General features: G+C 43.8%; 1 protein-coding gene across 2 annotated transcripts in view; it reads left to right on the plus strand.

Moving 5' to 3' along the window:
- The window catches only part of LOC106603442 (uncharacterized), an 86,376-nt gene that overhangs the window by 44,192 nt on the left and 21,540 nt on the right, over positions 1 to 20,644 (plus strand). For both annotated transcript variants that reach the window (XM_014197124.3, XM_014197125.3), the window contains exons 4-11: positions 6,226 to 9,595; positions 9,714 to 9,758; positions 14,270 to 14,385; positions 17,322 to 17,481; positions 17,999 to 18,138; positions 19,904 to 20,030; positions 20,262 to 20,297; positions 20,473 to 20,594. In XM_014197124.3, the coding sequence (XP_014052599.1) occupies positions 6,226 to 9,595; positions 9,714 to 9,758; positions 14,270 to 14,385; positions 17,322 to 17,481; positions 17,999 to 18,138; positions 19,904 to 20,030; positions 20,262 to 20,297; positions 20,473 to 20,594 (4,116 nt within the window). The remainder of the gene's footprint in view (positions 1 to 6,225; positions 9,596 to 9,713; positions 9,759 to 14,269; positions 14,386 to 17,321; positions 17,482 to 17,998; positions 18,139 to 19,903; positions 20,031 to 20,261; positions 20,298 to 20,472; positions 20,595 to 20,644) is intronic.

The raw sequence follows: 20,644 nt of genomic DNA on the forward strand, positions 1-20,644 counted from the left end.
TAATACCCTAACTTACTTAGGCCTATATTTCAATACTTATATAGGCTACTGTATCAATCAATAATTTATTTGTTCATGTTATCATTCATGTTATTCATTTACGAATGAATGCAACTGTTTTTTGTCTTTGCTGTAATAAAGGCTTAAAACATTACAAAAAAATCTCATACGCTTATAATTTATTTTGTGTTTTTACATTGTTCCAACCAGTCAGAAAAATTATAGCCTATTGTAATTTAACAGCACCTGTTTGGCACACATAATATGCACGCAGTGCTTCCTCCTTACCTTTTTCTTGATCTCCAGTATTTTCCAGAACTAGTCAAATTTATTCCACACATCTGACTTCCCCTTTACCTCCTGAGCAACCAGTAAACATTCCCCTGTTTTGAGTTTATTTGTCACATCCTCTGCACACGTTTTGCTGTCACATGTGTTACTGTGTTCAGAGTTTGTTATAACCAGTTTATTGATGTGATTATAATATGCTAAAGGTCATGCCCTATTGGTCACGTGCATACGATGCATACATGTCTCACGTAAAGAGAGGAATGGTTGAGAGAATAAGGAATGTTTTTCCTAAACAAATTATGGATTCCGGTTACATAACTTTTCAGTCAGAAATGGCTGTAATTTTGTTGCAGCTTCAGCAACACGGACAGCTTGATACACACTTGTTCTGTGGTTGTCCTGTGGTGTTCGCTGCAGCAGGAAGGAGAGAGAAACAATGGATGCTAGTCACACAGTCACTCGCTGTCTTTTTTTTTAACACAGCGCAGGAAGTCTGAGGCAGGCCCGGCACAATCAAATCAATTGCGGTCAGACTCCCTCTAGTCATTTGTGTCTTAATTATTTAATAAAAACGTTTGCTTAAAGCATCAGACAAGCTCATTGCATATAGTTGATTTGATTAAAACAAATAGGATGCGTCTATAAATGAAAAAATACACATTTAAAAATGTTGACCAATCAATTGGTCAAAGAAAGGAAGACCAAGATGTTTTTTTGTCAGGGACAGCCCTAATTATGGTAGTTAGCGATGATAGACCCTTAAATCTCTTAATCAATCAGAGAAGATTACTGCTGGCAGGCAGCACTGCTGCAAAATATTTTTTAGCTCTAAGATGGCAACAAGCTCACTCTCTCCCATTTAACCAGTGGATACAGTTACTATTAGAAGTTATAGCAGTATAATTATCGACAACGAGAATGGGAGGCATGGTTTCCGAATGGGGAGGGAGGATGCGGGCAGGTGGATAGGGCTGGAGGTTTCACACTTATTCTGCCAACTACTCTATGATTTAACTGTTGTGGATGCTGATGTTTGAGGAAAGAAAATCTATTTAATTAATTTTAAATTCAGGCTGTAACACAACATAATGCGGAATAAGTCAAGGGGTAAGAATAATTTTTGAAGGCACTGTAAATGTTTTGTTACCTCAAGACTAAAAACACAAGAGCAATTGACTTGTGAAGGTTGAATGCCTTTGAAAGCCTTACCATAGGACATTTACTAGTAGCTTATTTTAGAGCACAAATCTTACAGGGCTACATTTTTTGATAGTGGTTTATTGTGGTTCCGCCGGGTCTGTCATTGAGCGGTGGTAATATGTAGGCTGGGTGTGTGTATAGGAAGACAGAGGGAGCAGGATAATTGTCCAGTGTAGGCTAGGGTGGAGACTGGTTATGGTGCGTGCGTGGAGGATGAGGAGGAGGGAGGCATCTGGCTCTCGCTCTAGCTAAGCCCTCCTGGCAGCCAGTCAGTTACTGGTGCTAAGTCAGAGTGGGGAGACGATGCATGGAAACACTGACAGGAATCTAGATCATTTGACACTAGAGCATGCTTACGTTCTCTCTCTCTCTCTCTCTCTCTCTCTCTCTCTCTCACACACACACACACACACACACACACACACACACACACACACACACACACACACACACACACACACACACACACACACACACACACACACACACACACACACACACACACACACACACACACACACACACACACAGAGAGAGAGAGTTCCTCACACTCATTCACACAGCACAGCATGTAGGGGAAATGTTTGTAATGATTTGTCCCTGTGCGTACAAGATGCTAGCAGGGCTGGAAGAGCATCACTGGTTGGAATGGTTTCAGCCATTTGGCTGGTGAGCAGTAAGTGGGAGCATGGATAAGTTGTAGGAATGAGCCAGCCTGGTTTCCCTTCTCGACCCTGATTAGTGCTTTGACATCCATTTGTGTCACGTCTGCTCCCGCTCTTCCCCCCCTGGCGCTCGAGGGCACCAGGCTGCCCTGCATTACGCACTCCTATCATCCATTATGCACACCTGCCTTCGCTAGTCACGCGCATCAGCGATATTGGACTCACCTGGACTCACTCATCACCTGTTATTACCTCCCCTATATTTGTCAGTTCCCCAGCTCTGTTCCCCGCTGATGCATTGATTGTTTTTTGTCTTTGTTTTCTTGTATGCTGATGCTGTTCCTGTCTCGTTCCTTGTCCGTTCTTTATTAAATGTTTTACTCCCCGTACCTGCGTCAACTCATGTGACAATTTGCACTGTACTGACCACGGATCTATTTCAATATGGTAAGGTAAAGAGAGAGACAAGATTCGCACAGTCATTGGATAACATGTTGTTACACTCAAGTGGCTTGATTGGCTCACACCCTTTAACAAGTTGGAGACCTGTAATTTTTCAAAAGGAAAAGGAAACATACAAGGTAGAACTGTAGGTGAAATATAAAATATACTGTAGGTCACATAAAGTCAGTGTCATGTTTTTAGCCCAAAGTCTCCTCTCCTCCCGTGGCACACACCTCATCATACACACAGTGACTAATATTTTGTGGCTCAATCAACCATCTATAAAATGAATCTATCTGGGCCCCTGTTTGTGATGTGTCAAAGCCACAGTTTGTACACAGTATCCTGGACAACGATACAGACAAACAATCAGCTCCTTGTCATTGTACTACAGTGGCGGTCAGTGCTGTTTATGATGAGGGAGGACACATTTATTTTTCCATGAGCATGGCCTTATTTCTATTACAGCATATTGGATGACTGTCATTCATATTCCATTCACCCAGTTCAATGTAACAGCAATAGGTTTAGGCTACTACATGATACTCAAGTTTTCCCTGTACCCATCATGATGTTGTTACAACCTAGCCTATGAATTAAAGTTTACAATGTAGGTTCATACAGGTCGAGAGAAATATTTGAGGTGACAGACAGTGACACATTCAATACCGCCTTGCACACTCTTGCCTGCATCTAGCTTATTTAGGGTGTAATCATTAGTCCAACAGTTGCAAACGAGAGTTTCTATTGGACAAATTCAGGTATTTTTATCCCTGTTTCGTTTGCTTCCGTTTAAAAACCGTTTTTCAACAGAACCGGCGGAATGAATACACCCATGATCACGCGTAAACAACACGTTGTATTCCTTCTCGCCTCTATGCACCCTCCTCCTCTCACCTTTTCCCTTCCTTTGTGGACTTCAATGCACAACACATCAGCTGTATGTGACCAGGTGAAAAAAAACTTTCCAAGCCGTGTCATAACCGCTACACACAGCCTACATTGTTGTCCCCATATTAGCTAAAGTAACATCCTAGTCAACATAGCTAATAGAACTAATGTGTAAGTAAACCTGCTACAATCATGCAGTAATGTCACAGTGTTTAGTCAGTAAGCAGTTACACCGGCGGGCCACGGTGGCAATAAATTAATATAACCAAAAGCTTACCTTGACTTGGAACAGTTCCAGTGTTGTGTTGGATAGTCATAGCCAGCTAGCTAGCATAGAATCCCTCTGTTTGAGCCGGGTGTTTGAGTAACTAAACTAGCCAGCTGCATTTGCTAGCTAAGTAAGTGAAACTGGAAGTAAAAGAAAATGACCATCTCTCTCTCTTGCTTCTCCTTCATTTTTTAAAGAAATTAATTTGTTGAAAACTGTTAAACTATTGTCTTTCTCTCTCTTTGAGTCAACTAATCACCACATGTTATGCACTGCAGTGCTAGCTAGCTGTAGCTTATGCTTTCAGTACTACATTCATTCTCTGATCCTTTGATTGGGTGGACAACATGTGGGTTCATGCTGCAAGAGCTCTGATAGGTTGGAGGACGTCCTCCGGAAGTTGTCATAATTACTGTGAAAGTCTATGGAAGGGGGTGAGAACCAAGAGCCTACTAGGTTTTGTATTGAAGTCAATGTACCCAGAGGAGGACGGAAGCTAGCTGTCCTCCGGCTACACCATGGTGCTACCCTACAGAGTGCTGTTGAGGCTACAGGAGACCTTCATTGAAAAAAACAGTGTGTTTTACTCAAGTAATGTGAATATATTTAGTATAGTTTTATCTAAAAAGGATAACTTTTTACATTTCTATTTTTATGAAGTTCACTGAGGAGGATGGTCCTCCCCTTCCTCCTCTGAGGAGCCTCCACTGATGTACTGTATTTATAGTCCTCTTGGAGAATCCAATTAGACATTGTTGTTGTTATACGAAAGGCTTTTTTAGCAGTCAAGCTGGAGATATATATTTTTTAAGAGTAACTGACGGTGATGAATAGAACTACAAGGAAGTATCTATCTATAAATAATGCTACTTGTATTCTAACTGGCTGCAATAGGGTTTCTTATTTTCATTATGTACAAGGACCCAGGGAAGTGTTTTATTGTGACAAGATGTCTTTTGGGCTATAAACCTCATACATTTCTTTAGTTGCGGGGTAATGTCATGAAAACATGGTGCAACTCAACCAAAATAACCCTCTTATACCACCACCTCATGACTCCAAGTGACTCATCCAATAAGGTGAATTCTTAAACCCGCCTGCTGTTTTGTGCCTTTTCACCCTTAAAATGCTAGCAGATTTATTTAGATGAATGACATTGATTACATAGTTATTCTTAGATACATTTCTATTATCAGAACCACTGGCATCAATATTCTTCATGAGATGACTCATTTACTCTGTTGAGGTACCTGCATTTATCTCCCCTGTAGTTTGTTTCTCTCACACATACACTGGCTGCGATCAATATAAAAAAAACAAGTCAATCGCTAACGTTGGTGTGTCAGTTGAACACCAGGTGGGCGGGTTGGGGTAAGGATGAAGGAAAGTTGCTGTGAGCTGCTTTGTACTAACAGAGGGTGCAGGGGGTTATTGTAATGGCTGTAATTATTTGATGTGTGTTTCCAGGCAGGAGGCTAATTGAAAACACTGTGCACCATTGTGTTTGGAAGGTAACAGCCTTGAAATATAGATTTTCCTCCTGAACACCATTATCTTTTTGAAGCATTGTACTGTTTGATTTCTCATCAAGCCCTTTGAAGGATTATGATGGGGGAGGTGAAGGAAAAGGAAAGGGTGCTGGTTGTTAGATCTATGCATTACCCTGGTTTGAAAAACACTCCAGGATGCTGGCCTTCTAGGCAGAGTTCCTCTGTCCAGTGTCTGTGTTCTTTTGCCCATCTTAATCTTTTCTTTTTATTGGCCAGTCTGAGATATGGCTTTTTCTTTGCAACTCTGCCTAGAAGGCCAGCATCCCGGAGTCGCCTCTTCACTGTTGACGTTGAGACTGGTGTTTTGCGGGTACTATTTAATGAAGCTGCCAGTTGAGGACTTGTGAGGTGTCTGTTTCTCAAACTAGACACTCTAATGTACTTGTCCTCTTGCTGAGTTGAGCACTGGGGCCTCCCACTCCTCTTTCTATTCTGGTTAGAGCCAGTTTGCGCTGTTCTGTGAAGGGAGTAGTACACAGCGTTGTACGAGATCTTCAGTTTCTTGGCAATTTCTCGCATGGAATAGCCTTCATTTCTCAGAACAAGAATAGACTGACGAGTTTCAGAAGAAAGGTCTTTGTTTCTGGCCATTTTGAGCTTGAGTGAGTGATGGTTGCTGATAATGGGCCTATGTACGCCTATGTAGATATTCCATAAAAACTCTGCCGTTTCCAGCTAAAATAGTAATTTACAACATTAACAATGTCTACACTGTATTTCTGATCAATTTGATGTTATTTTAATGGACAAAAAATGTGCTTTGTTTCAAAAACAAGGACATTTCTAAGTGACCCCTAACTTTTGAACGGTTGTGTATGTATGAATCACCTAACCCCCTTCTCCTCACCCAAAGCAGCACTGAGAGAATATGTGTCCTTGTCTGTATTCTAATTCACCTTGTCTCTCTGTGTATTAGGAACACAGCCTTGGAGGAGACGCAGGCGGAAGGCCACAGGGGAGGATGCCGAGAGGGCAAAGCAGCGGCAGACAGCAGCCCATTGAGTGAAGTTGAAGAGGCGGTGGATGAGCATCAGCGGCGCCTGGCCCTGGCCTGTCCGCCTGTGGTGACGTACGGGACATACTGTGGCCAGAGGGACAAACGCAGGATGAGGCGGAGGCACCAGGTGCAGGTGGAATCCCCCAATTCAGGTGTAGAGGGCAGCACCTTGGGTGCGGTGACACACTCCACTTTAGAACTCGCCATTTCAAAACAAAGTGACATTCAGACTGTATCGATAAATCAGATTGGAGCTACAACCTCAGAAACCAATGAGAGAGGAGCTTGGACTTCGGAAACAGACTCTGTTTTGGGTCCAACTGGACCTGAGTCTAGTCACATTCCACTAACAACACAGACAGCAGAAAGGGCTGTGAGTCAAAGTGCCTTCCCTTCATCCGGAGAGACAAGCCTGGCTACTGTAGGAGGCCAGGCCAAGGATTCTCTCTCTAGGGTTGGCTCCATCACATGCTCCCCTCCCGCACCCACAGAGGACTCTGCTGATGCCAGGACTAGTACAGCAGTCAGTGAGACCCACAGTGCAGAGCTGAGCCCACGGGATAAAATGACTCATGCAGAGATGGCCAGCGAGGATATGAACAGGGACACAGACGGGGACAGAGACACAGGGCTAAGTGAGTGTTTTCAGACTGGGTCACCTTCATTTGCTGCTGCGTGGCCAGGCACCGGGGGGACTGCGCAGGACACACATCTGCCTGCCGCTGTTTCCGATGGTGATGGAGGCCAACTGGCTCCGCATTCCATTTCACCGTCTGCCTCGCTTTTATCAGCAACCGAAAGCCAGGGACCCATTCCAGCAACTAGGCACTCAGATTCTGGGGATGCACTGGATACAGGCCCTGGTGCTGGACTGCACTGCTTTGAGTCAGGGAAGGAGGAGGGGGACGTTGGTCCTCCAGACGATCTGTTTGAGGAGGCCCTTCATTTGGAGTCTAAAATGATGGTGGATAACATTGTGAAGAATGCTCTAGCAGCCCTGGAGAGAATTGAATCCTCTGAGTTGGAGGAGGGTGAAGTGCTCCAGAAGGCCAGTGAGGAGATTTACCTGGTCCTACCCGTAGGCAGAGTGGAGGAGGAGGACGTGGATCCATCCTTCGAGCCGGATAAGCTGGTGGAGGTAGAGCCTTCAGAGAGGGGGGATGACAGACACCCATCAGCCGTCCCGGCAGAACAGACTCTCTCATTAAACCCCAACCCTCTATCGGAGGGCCCCAGGTCCACCCCCTCCTCGGGGTACGAGTCTATTGCAGGCTCGGACACTGACATCAGGAGCAGCCCTGGGCCGGCCTGTGAGAGCAGTGCCCCCACCTTTGCTGTCTCAGACCACAGGCAGGGAGAACACTGTGCCGAGGGGACCAAAGGCACTGGTCTTCAGCTACTGGTCAAAGGTCAACGGCTAATGGATGCTAATGAGCAACCGCAAGGGGAAGAGGATTCCCAGCCAAATGATCCTATTGAATCTGAATACAGTGGTGATAAGCACCAGAAAGATGTGTTTCCTCTCTTGGGCGGTAGAGTGTCCTTCGAGAAACCAGGTCTCTATGGTGATGACGGAGATATTATTCAAATAATGAGAGCGGGTCTTGAGTATGAGTCTGTCTCAGGGAAAACTAATGAAAACAAAGATCAAGTGCTCTGCACTTCAGGGGACAATGGTTGTAACGAGGTGCTAGGCGTTAAAGAAACACAGGTAGGAGACGGCGCAGTCCACGTAGCCAAAGATGATATCGAAAGCAATAGACATAGTCCTAAACAAGATGGTAATGCTCAATATGGTCATGTTTCTGTGTCCAATAACTCAGAAAGTCCCAATAAGCTCAAAAGCACTCTGAATGACAATACTTACCTGAGAAACCAAACAGCTTTTCCTGAGCCTGATCTGCTTAGGAAAAGTTTCAAATATGAAGCTAAGGGCAATTCTGAGGCAAACCTCATGTCAGTCAGACCAAAACACACCCCAAACTCAATAGAACCATCTCAAGTCAGACATGCTATAAGTCAGAAGCCTGTTGCCTGTATAACGCTTTATGATGACGGCCAAGAGAGCGGCCCTGAAATATCATTGAAAGTTGGGCTGAATGGGCTGAATGACATCCCGGTCAGTGGGGATCAAAGCTTTGTACTGGTTGAGACTTACTTAGCCTCTGTGTTCTCAGAGGGCTCTGACTCTGGGGGTGAAGAAGATGAGGCCCACTGCAGAACAACAGGCACCATCAGCATGGACCCCTCTTTCTCAAGGAGACTCCCCAAGGACCTGAGCACCTCAGAGGGCCTTGTGTCTAATTCAGCTACAGATTCCAGTAACGAGGACAGGCCACAGTTGAGCTCGGTGAGTGCGTATCGATGCAACATCTCTCTGCAGCAGCAGAGTCAGGACTCCGAGACACTGGGACACAGTGGTGCAGGTTCAGCCACAGCAGTTATGGCAGGGTTTCACCAGGACCTGGGCAGCAGGCTAGCTGGGCTCCATGCTACAGGAGGCCGGAGAGCCCCAGGCCTGGAACCTCTCCTCCCCCTCCTCCCTGTCCCCCAGCTTGCCTTCCACGACATGGAGGCAAGTGGTTTCTCCATCATTGACGAGGAGGAGGAGACAGATGCGGTGTTCGTCAATGACACAGGCCCCATGCTGAGCCCCACGGTACGGCGGGCCAAGGCCTACCCCTTCTCCCTATCTCCCATCGTGGAAGAGGACAGTCTTCGCAGCGAGGCAGAGGGGGGCCTGTCGCGGGAGGACAGGGGCCTCATGGTGCCCCCGGCCACAGAGGAGCTGAGGAGTCTGAGCGGAGGTGTAGGGATGGAACAGCTAGCCTCATCCTCCTCTTTGTCCATCCTGTCCCTGCTGCAGTCGGTCAGCGAGCGCCTGCAGTCCAGCGGCTACTCTGACAACGACGCAGACTCAGAGGAGCCCTCCACCCCTCCTCTACGGCGCCCCCTATGGGAGTTCTTCAACAGGGGCCAGGGGGAGGATAAGGAGGGGGATGGCCAGGGAATGGATGGAGACCAAAGCAGCAAGCAGGAGGGCCCAGGCTCTCTGACACTTCCTACTGATTTATTCACTATGGGACCTCGAGATGGGGATCCAATGAAGGACGTGAAGAATCTTTCCACCCCTTGGATTACAATCCAAAAGCCTGCAGATTCACCAATGTATCAGTATTTGAAATCAGTGCATCCAGTGTTGCTGGAGCCTGATGATGACAACAGTAAACATCATGCCAAACTCATTCCGCGCCTCAGTGATAACTGTCCATCAACAGCAACTGACATTGTAAGTTCAACAGCATCTGACATTTGTATTCAATAATATTATATAAAGAAATGAATATGCACCCTGACATTTAGAACAAGTATATGTTAATATTTGACCCCTGTTGATGTCATTTCAGGGGGGAAATTGGAGTTATGGGAAGGTCATCCCAAGGCCTACACTGGTGAGATCACATGTATTACATGAGTCCTCTACTTTCACACTGTTGTGCTAATTTCTGATCTCATCTTAATGACTGTCTTAACTTCTATGGGCTACGTGGTACGCTGGACACAGCCAGTGAAATATCAGGGCGGCAAATTCAAAAACAACAAAATGTCATAATTCAACTTTCTCAAACATACAACTATTTTACACCATTTTAAAGATACACTTCTCCTTGATGTAACCACATTGTCCGATTTCAAAAAGGCTTTACAGCGAAAGCAAAACATTAGATTATGTTAGGAGAGTACATAGACCAAAATAATCACACAGCCATTTTCCAAGCAAGGACATGTGTCAATAAAACCCAAAACACAGCTAAATGAAGCACTAACCTTTGACGATCTTCATCAGATGACACTCCTAGGACATTATGTTACACAATACATGTATGTTTTGTTCGATAAAGTTCATATTTATATCCAAAAACAGCATTTTACATTGGCGCGTGATGTTCAGAAAATGTATTCCCACCAAAACGTCCGGTGAATGTGCACGTCAATTTACAAAAATTCTCATCATAAACGTTGATAAAATATATAACAAGTTCGGGGCAACCTAAACTCAGAATTAGTATTAGAAATATTCTCTTACCTTTGCTGATCTTCGTCAGAATGCACTCCCAGGACTGCTACTTCCACAAGAAATGTTGTTTTTGTTCCAAATAATCCATATTTATGTCCAAATACCTCCGTTTTGTTCGTGCGTTCAGAGCACTATCCAAAGGCATAACGCGCGAGCGCAGTACCAGAGATGAAAAGTCAAAATGTTCCATTACCGTACTTAGAAGCATGTCAAACGCTGTTTAAAATCAATCTTTATGGTATTTTTTACGTAAAATTGCAATAATATTCAAACCGGACAATAGCGTATTCATTCAAGGAGAAAAAGAAGGAACAGCGTGCTCGCGTGACCGCGCATATCCAATCCCTTTGTTGCCAGGCAGTCCACTCAGAAACTGAGCTCCTATTATCTGCCCAGTGACAGGAGAATGCTCAAACCACTTTCTGAAGGCTTTAGACAGCCAATGGAAGCCTTAGGAAGTGCAACGTAACCCCACGGATACTGTAGTTTCGAAAGGGACTAGAAAGAAGAACTACAATTCTCAGATCATCCACTTCCGGGTTGACTTTTTCTCTGTTTTTTGCCTGCCATATGAGTTCTGTTATACTCACAGACACCATTCAAACAGTTTTAGAAACTTCGGAGTGTTTTCTATCTACCAATAATATGCATATTCTAGTTTCTGGGCCAGAGTAGTAACCTGTTTAAATTGGGTACGTTTTTCATCCGGCCGTGAAAATACTGCCCCCTAGCCCAGACAGGTTAATGTTTTAGGCAGTCTGGAGATGCCAGACTGCCTTTGAGCTGGACAGAATATTTCTCTTTCATTAGTTAATAATACCTCAGGCTGCAGAAAGTAGGGCAGCAACTCATCTTTTCAGTTTAATCTCTTCCTAAGGCCTGTCATAAAGGAAGATGAGATTGTGATTATGCAATGGCTATTAATTGTTGTTGAAAGCTATCATCTGCTATCAAGGGCTGTAGTTTCTCAGAATCTGTGCAGAGGAGTGCGGGTCTCTTCTATAGCACTCTAATGACGAGTGAAAACCACCTACAATGCTAGTCTGCAGCCTTGAGAGCTGAATGCAACAGTGAGTCAGGAACTTGGATCACAATCACATTAATATTCCTGTGGTCTAGCACTGTATATGTAAATAGTTTTATCCAAACCAAGCAAATCAGGAATGGGTTTTTCCAACAAACAACTATGCGGTTTTACATAGATTATGAAGTTTATAGGCTCACAACACAGGCAGTGAACAAAGCGCTGAGTGCCAGAGGTTTTGTCTACATTGTTGTTTCACACAATCACTACTGGAATTGCTTTGCAACTGAACAACCATGGTTTTCTGTTCTGTTAACCGCGTTGGAAAAGTATTTGTTATCAAGGAGGAAACAAAGGGAGCAAAGCAGCAAAACTATCAAGACCGGGTAAAGCAGTATGAAAGCATGCAAACACTCATAGACTGGTAGGAGTGAAAAAAATGAAAATGAGTGTTAATTATAGAAGAGGCTGTGTTCTATAATGACTGCTTGGGGCATCTTTTGGGCTGATTAGGGGACTAACGACACCCTTTCCTTCCTCCTTGGCCCCCCTTCCTCTCCCTTTCTGTCATCAGAAATGTGCTCGGGGCCTCAGGCGTAGTCACTCAACACCAATGTTCCCTCAAATTTCTTGGGGTAGTGAGCAAATTTCAGGTTTTCTGAGCACAAACTTGGATGTTGTGAAAATTCTGTGCAACTTCCGGCGCCTGTTTACTATGAATAAATATGCACACATATGCACACAGGGCTACATGCAGCTCTCGCTTTGATATCAAAACAAGCACATCTACTCGCGACCACTTGTGCCTTTAATGCAATAGAGTCCTACTCCGATGCGCTCTGTAAAATCTCTTGCATAGTTAGTTTGATTCCCTAACCTGTCAATGTTTTTAATTTGCTATTTTATGATTTTGTTATACTCTTGTGAATTCTATGGTTTTTACTAGATTAATTGTAGTTTTTCATGCTGTCTGTCTGTAATTGTGTAATGACTTGGTGCTGCCTATCTTGGCCAGGATGCTCTTGAAAATGAGATTTCAAATCTCAATGAGTCCTTCCTGGTTAAATAAAGGTTAAATACTAAGGGTCGATTGACATTAGTAAAATATGTCTAGTGAGATCTATCACTTTTCACCATCAGATTAGCAACTTTTCTGTTCACACTGGCCATGGATGTGATGTGGCCAAAGCCACATTCCTGCTTCATGTATGAGTGCAGCTATTATCATACGGTAAATACCATAGTATATAGACAAACAAAATAAAGATACTGTAGCAATTCAAACCAGGAGTAGGAACCGGTTCAGGGAACAGAACCGAAAACCAGAAAATAACAAACATTTTCGAGGAACAGAACTAGAACCGGGAACTGTTCGGGAACAGAACCGTTATTTTAAAAGCATGGAAACCGGTTAATAATGTTATTTTAAGTTTCAGCATTTTTTCCAGTCCCACAAAAACCACAACAAAGCACCTATGCAAAGCCCTCACTCTGTCACTCTGAAACTTATTCCAGTGTCTGCCTGACAGCTGAAAATATTTTACAGTGTGTGTAGGCTACCTGCCCCTCCCCCTCTGAAGCATAGACTATTGTGGTCTACTAACGTTACAAGCATGATTCAAAAATTAGGGAGAGAGATTTTTTATTAGAGGAATGGATCAACTTTTTCAGTACTAGTTAAGGATACTGGAGTTATCACGTTGTATTTATTAATTAATGATACAATATATATTCTGGTGCCGCTTTGCACAAACAAGCTTGTTAGCTATCTAGCTCTGGTCCAACGTTAAGCCATGTCTCAGAAGTTCAAAGACATTCAAAGTTCCTTCACAGAAGCCGCTCCTCCGTAGGTATAATTCTATGAGCCTAATTCAGATAATGCATTTCATAACGAGATGCCCAGCGCTTCAAGCCAAGCTGCCTCCTCCACCCTCTCTCGCTCTCTCCCCACCTGCCAAAATTTCAATTGCATCTCGCACCCTACACTTGTCCGTCCAATGCATGTAAACAACTATAGCTTGACCGCCTCCAAAGCAAGCAGCTATATCCTACACTGATTGGTGAAGTCATTTAATGTCGAACTGAATGTAAAAAAAAAAAGATTTCAGAGGTTTAAAAAGGAACAGAAAGGAACTATATAAACCGTAACTTTTTCAGTTCAGAACATTATTTTGCTGATCGGAACAGGGGAACAGAAGAAAAAAAGTTATTGTTCTGTTCAAAACTAAACAATTGGAAAATAATTTTGGTTCCAACCCCTGATTGTGGTAGACATCTCTTCAAGAGAGATTTGAATCTATATCCGTATCTTTACACTACACAAGTATCTCTCCTGGAACTAGGTTGTGTCGTCAAAGTAGTGTAGTGTAAAGAGGCCCAAAGTCTTGCATAGTTTTTGTTTCGGTATGTTGCATTGAAAGTGGCTAATATTACATTGATTCAATCCCAATTCCCAAAGTAGAGGGAAACGTTGATAGTGTTAACTAACAGGGAAGCCTCTAAGTTGAGTGAAGTTCAATCTCGTGCTTCTTTGCACAGCTGCACATTGCTCAGCTCCCTGCTGGAAACCCTTCCCCTCAGGCTTTTAAAACCTGACTGTGTTCACTTGCACCCAGCTTGCTGTAATAATATAATTATGAAAACAACACCCAACCACCAGAGTTCAGCTGTCACACAAATATGATCTAACTTTGAAAAACTTTGATATTTAATTATTGTATGGTTCCCCTGTTTTGAGTCAATAAATCAAATTCAGTTTAAAGATAATTTGCGGAGGTTGACTGTCAGACTGTATCCATTTGACAATATATTTAGCCCAGATGTTGCTCTATGTTTTCTAATGACTTACTCTGTTTCTCCAGATGAACATCTATGATGGTGTGACGTTCTCTGGGGAGATGCGGGAGATCCATAGAGACCAGGAGGATTCTGGGATGGTGTTTCCGCAGGGTGCCTCAGTGCGAGTCCTGGGAGGATGGTAAGAGGATCTTTAGAGCAAATGAACTTCTTTTAAGGTTGCTTACTCCTTAAACAGGAGGGATGCTCTTTATGAGGTTGTATATCAGTCTTTGAATGACCAACACTCTGGGCTTCCAGAAGTGGTTCTGTCGGACCAAGGCCTAGAGTTTGTTGAAGCAGGTAGTTGAAAATCTGTCAAACCTATATTAAGTCAAGTCAACTGTAAAATAGCCCACTTGGATCAGAATGAGCCAGCCTTTCTGTAGTGTTATCCTCTGCTTTGGACTTATACCCATGTCTCTTTGCCTTCCTGCCTTACTCATGCACTCTCATGGAAGAAGGGCCTTATTATCACTGAATATAAGGCTTAGGACTTTTAGCTAATGCCAGAACAGAACATCTTGTTTGAATCGGAATTGATTCCTCTGAGACCCCATAATGTTCCTTCCAACTGTGTTGGGGGGTTTAATCTCCTGGGCTGGCAGTGACAGACAGTAATTGGGTAACTCATCGCTGTTTGCTCCCATTAAAAAGGCCTGTCAGCTAAACCACACAAACACTGCCATCGCTGGGAATCAAGGCCTCGTCCAAATTTGAGTTCTTGAGTTCTTCTCCTTGGCGTCATCAGTAGTTGTTACTTTAAAGGTGAATGGGGATGTTATGAGTATTTTCAATTCTCAAAATAAGTATTATCATGTATTCAATCAATCAGCATAACAAACAACATTGGACAAATGACAAATACTTTGTCAGCGCACGTCCATATCACATGATAATCTTTACATCCTTATCAATAACATAAGGTACATTCATAGTACATGCACAGACCTATGAAGCAACAATTGATGCTACACTAATTGATTCCACCATTACAAGTAAAACCAAAAACAGATGAATTAGAAAATAAACCCCAAATAAAACCCACCCCATCACACAGCTCCCATCTGAGTGACCCTTTTGATTGAACTCCTCATAGCAAGAGATCTTACACTAACAGCTGCATTTGACCACATTGTTAAGGTTCTTACATTGGCACCATGAGAACGAGCAGTGGGCATTACAGATACTTGACTGTTTGGAGGGCCTAACTATGTATAGATGGAAGTCTATACTATTCCTAAGGAATCTCTCATACATCAATGTACTATCAGCTTCATATCATATTACTACTGCAGTTGAAAAAGATGGTGCTTTTATTTATATTTCATGATGAAAAAGCAAAAAAGTATTAATATATACTATACATAAGTTTAGTTGTTTCTATTCATATAATGCTTCACTAGGTTTAACTAATGCACATGACAGTAAGTCTTTGTGCCTCTCTGCCAGGGGCAAAGCAGGTTCACGTACAGAAGAACCTGGTATCTGTCTGGCTATGCTGTAACACTGCTCTCATATTGAATGGATGCAGAACGAGAAACGTTCAGTCTTGCGAACATGCTCTGGCGTTGTGCGCTTTTTGTCAAATGACTTAAGCAAGGGCAGGCACGCTCGACTCTGCGCGGAAATGCTAGCGAAAGTTTGGTGCCTTACGCAATATCTCATGCTTTATGGATGGACCCACCTTCCATTTGTGTACTAGTGCGTTGGCTCAGCCCCCCTTTCAGAGCCCTAGACCTGTTGTATTATTTACACCAAACCAGCCTTTCGAAGCAAAAAGTGGGAAAAGCAAAGCAGCTTTCCAACAATTTGAGTAGGAGCTCTCTCCCCGTCGACCAGATGGGAGGAGAGAAAGGAAGCGAGTCATGTTGTAGCTGCATTGTTGTATTTGTGTGCGTTCTCCTTCATCCAATTCTCAGGTTAACCGACCGACTTGGGTCCTATTGTTCCCTCTACGGTCCACAGAGGAACTAATGTCAAGGACCACTTACAGTTGTTCCCCAAGCTAGTTTTGATTTGCAGTACAAGGGCTACTTTACAGGTTGACTTATTTAAGTTTGACAGATTTTCTAGTACATGACTCAACAAACTCCTAGGCAGTGGTCTGACAGAACCACTTCTGGACACCCAGAGTGATGGTCATTCAAAAAATGTTGTATTCAGTTCAAGCTCATCAGTGATGGCGTGAGCCACAAAAAGACTCTCCTACATGCTAATTATGAGGGATTTGACTTTCTCGTGAGATGCTTCCTCCCTCCTTGGGCGTCATCCCCAGCAGCCTATCCTATTAGGAGATATTGATCTGTGTCTCTCATGGTGGATGTATAATCGGTAAAACCAGGCACTAAACCATTTAGGAGAGCCCTGGCTGTTTGTCTGAGTGAATATAGACAGACTCTTACCGCTTCGATGCAGTTCCTGACCATCCACATAGATTATTTATGGAATATTGGCGACACACACACACACACACACACCCACACACACACAATAGTGTTGTTTACACTGCACATATCACACCGCCGTGTTATTTTCAGGATCTACAATATTTGTTGACTGTTGGCATGTTTATCCTCAGATAAAAGGCAGTATTCTGGCCAGGTCTCAGCAGGGATATTGAAGTATTGACGCCCCCAACTGTGTGCTGTGTGCCTGTAGTTCAGGGGCATTAGTAAGCAGCTTTTAATATTTAAACAGGAAGAAAAACATTGGTGAGAGCCAGATTGATTTACATTACTGTCAGCACAGTGCTGTAATCTTCTCTTCAACATGGAACTATAGTCATCAACTGTTATAGTTCATGTGTTCGGTGTGTGTGTGTACTGGTAGGGGGTCATTTTATTTTATACATTATTATTTATTTATTTTTTGTCACCAAGGAGTAGGGAAGGTGGGGCCTGGTTTCCATGGCAATGCCCTTGCTCTGTTTGTGTGTGCTCTGTGTAGTCAGTTGGTGGCTGGCGTCTCTTTTTGTGCTGAGTGGGTGGGAGAGAAAAAAAAGACACAGAAAGAGTCTGTGTATGAGAGGGACGGAGAGATGGAAGTGGGTGCTCACACAGTGTGTTTGTGTCGTAGCTGGCTGTTATACCTGGAGCCGGGGTTCCGGGGCCCCGGGATGCTGCTGGAGGAAGGGGAGACAGTACTGAGCCACCAACCAGGTCAGCAGCAGGCCAGCCAGGGGACAGAGGACAAGCCCACCACAATCACCATCGGCTCCATCAGAAGACTAGTGAAGGTTGGCATATTTATTACCATGACATTACAGTGCCATGCGCCATTAGTGATTTCCCTCCAACATTTCTATTGGGAGACTATGGTTCATTTATTTAGACCTACCAGGGCTGACTATCACTCCCTCTCTGAGAAGCTTTGGCAGAGGGCCAGGGCCTCTCTGACTATCACTCCCTCTCTGAGAAGCTTTGGCAGAGGGCCAGGGCCTCTCTGACTATCACTCCCTCTCTGAGAAGCTTTGGCAGAGGGCCAGGGCCTCTCTGACTATCACTCCCTCTCTGAGAAGCTTTGGCAGAGGGCCAGGGCCTCTGTCTCTCTCTCTCATTCTCTCCTCTTTTTCTCTGACTTTGTCACTCTCTGTTATCCTCTCTCTGCTCCCCCTTTTTCTCTCAATTTCCCCCTTTATCTTCCCATTTCTCAGCCTTAGTCATTATAATGGGGCCTGATAGAGAAGGATTGATAGAGCTGTGTGTAGTGGAATGTCTCCACATAAATGTTGTTGTGTCTCTTTCACCGTTCAGGATGACGGCACTCCAGAAATCCATCTGCTTCCAGCCGGAGTGCCAGGAGGAGCCACGGAACGTCTCAACTCGGAAGCAGACAGCTTGGGGACACGTGTTGGACCTATCCACCTCTCAAACCTGACTGTCAAGTCTGGCTGGTGAGGAGGCCTATCCTGTTAGTGGTAACTGTAACTGTAGAGGAACTCAATGCCATTGTCTGAGGGGGCGCTTCAGTAGCTACAGGCTATATAGACTGAAATAGGAAGCACTTACAATGCTAAAACAACGGGGGGAATGACTCATTGAGGAGATGTGTCCTTGCCAACCAACGTCCATATTGTTTCAACAGAATTTGGGTGGATTGTTCTCAGCTGAGTCATTGAGCTCCAGCTCTCTAGCATGCACCTGCTAGGAAAGGGCATTTCCTGCTTAAACTGTTATTTTCAGCTGTGTTTATAAAGCACACATATTCGGTACAGGAATGTTTATGGGTGGTAATAGAAGTGACAGAATTAGCACTTAAAATGAAGTTTCATAATGTCTCACTTCAGGGTGGAGGTAGTGAGGTAGTTAATGTGGTAACTCTTCAATAAAGACCATGTCACCAGACTCTGTAAAATCTATTTACTAACACACCCATATTTACAGATGAAGTCAGCCACAGTTAGGAATGGAATTTGACTGCCAAAGTATGATGCAATTAGGGATGCGACAAATGTACAGTTTTGCTTAACATTTAAACAGCCATTTTTTTATCGGTTTTCCGTTAAAACGATTAGAAAAATCACAAAGTTCCACCTCAATTCACAATGCAGAATAATGGACCTATTACATGTGTATGACCACTAGGGCCGGGCAAGGAAGTTCTATCTACCACGGTCATGTACCCTTGAAAGTGCCTCGGCTACGACATGTTTGTTTGGCTGTACAGGTACACTACGGTTTTTTAAATGCCAACACCAAATCTTCTCTGGAGATAGTTTCAAAGCGACCACTGACCGGGCATTTGACTTGTCTGTAAAGGAATGCGGCTTCCGAAGCGGGACTAACGTCCATCACTAGGCGACCAGAACTGTCAATCAAATAATCTCGAGCTGCCTGAATGCAGCCTGCGTGCAGACCACTCTCTCCTAAAAAAGTACTTTAAAGTTTGTTAAATACTGTGACTTACCAAGACATTTAGTAGAAAGAAAATACATCTTCCACTAGAAATCGACTCCTAAGATTCAGAATTTTTGGAATGGAGGAGACTGATTAGTTTCCGTACTTTCGAAAACACAAACACTTGCATCTTTCATAGCGAGCTAGTGAGGGAAGGAGAGAGAGGGGAGGGCGACAGACAGTCAGAACCGTGCATTAGGCCCATCTGTCTGCAATCAAAAGCTGTATCTCGCAATTTATTGGCTTGCAATGTCTTGCCCTATCATCAAAGAATAGGCTAGGATATTCTACACGCAACAGACTGAAGACTGAACACACAGTCGTGTCATTGGCGAAGAGAGAGAGCAAGCGAGCCATCTGCACTGTGATTTCAATTTTGTGTGGAAAACATTGTTTTTCCGTTAGGGATTTTCCTTTGTTGTTCCATAGTAACAGGTTTTCAATAAAATATTTGTTTTCTTACAGAGAAGATGAGTGGTTTCTATTGTAGTGGAGATTAGTGACACTGACAGTATGACTGTGGACAAAGTATTTGTGTTTGATCAGGCATTCAACCATGCATACATTTCATGCATAAAGCAATGAACTGAGCAGCCTCCATAAATGTGGTGCCACATGAATGGACAATGTTTACCTGTAAATTAACAACAATATCAGCGACGCCTCGATGCTTGTAACACAAGCGTCTGCTTAGCAAACAATTGAGATTAGATTACCTGGGCCTCTCATTGATAATGCCTTCGTCTTGTTTTTCCACCTTAGTTGGCTTGCCTACTGTAGCCCTGGTTTCCATGGGAACTATGCGGTTATGGAAGCAGGCGGCTCCACAACACCTGGCGTTGGTCATCCCCAGGTCACCACTGTGAGGTCACTGAGACCCCTCAGAATGGTAAGGGTTCACCACGGTGGCATCACTCTGAGGTGGCTGGCACTGCTTGGTCTGGGCCCAATTACATTTCAATGCTGTACACTCAGGAAAGGAGTTTATATTCGATTTCCAAATTGGCCCATAGGATTTCTTCCATTTAATGGTCTATGTCTCAAAGTCTCAGAAATATATACGTCTGGGCCTCATTTTCATCAAGGTTTGGTTTCATTATGTTCTGTGTCTTTCTGACAGAGTGGGCTCAGAGTGAGGAGACCTCTGGATCCTAAGGTAAGACATTAATATTGAAAGTACAGCATAAACCCCTATCCCCTGCAGTAAACAGCCGATCTCATACAGTTAAATAATCACTTCAATTTTCACAATGATGATTAATGATAATGAAAGTAAATTAATTTAGAAAGTGCATGAGATATAGTTTTTTGTTTGTGTGTTTTTGTTTTAGATGTTGGTGTTCGAGCAGCCCCTCTTCCAGGGGCAGGGCAGAGAGCTGAGAGGCCAAACCCCCAGTCTGGGAGCTGTAGCTGGGCTGAAGGGGGCGTCGTCGCTACGGGTCATTGGTGGAGTGTGAGTCCATGTCAATGCCCTCCCTCCTGTCTGCGCCTGCCTGTCATCCA

This window comes from Salmo salar, chromosome 04 (assembly GCF_965601325.2).
Source record: "Salmo salar chromosome 04, fSalSal1, whole genome shotgun sequence".
Lineage (NCBI taxonomy): Eukaryota > Metazoa > Chordata > Actinopteri > Salmoniformes > Salmonidae > Salmo > Salmo salar.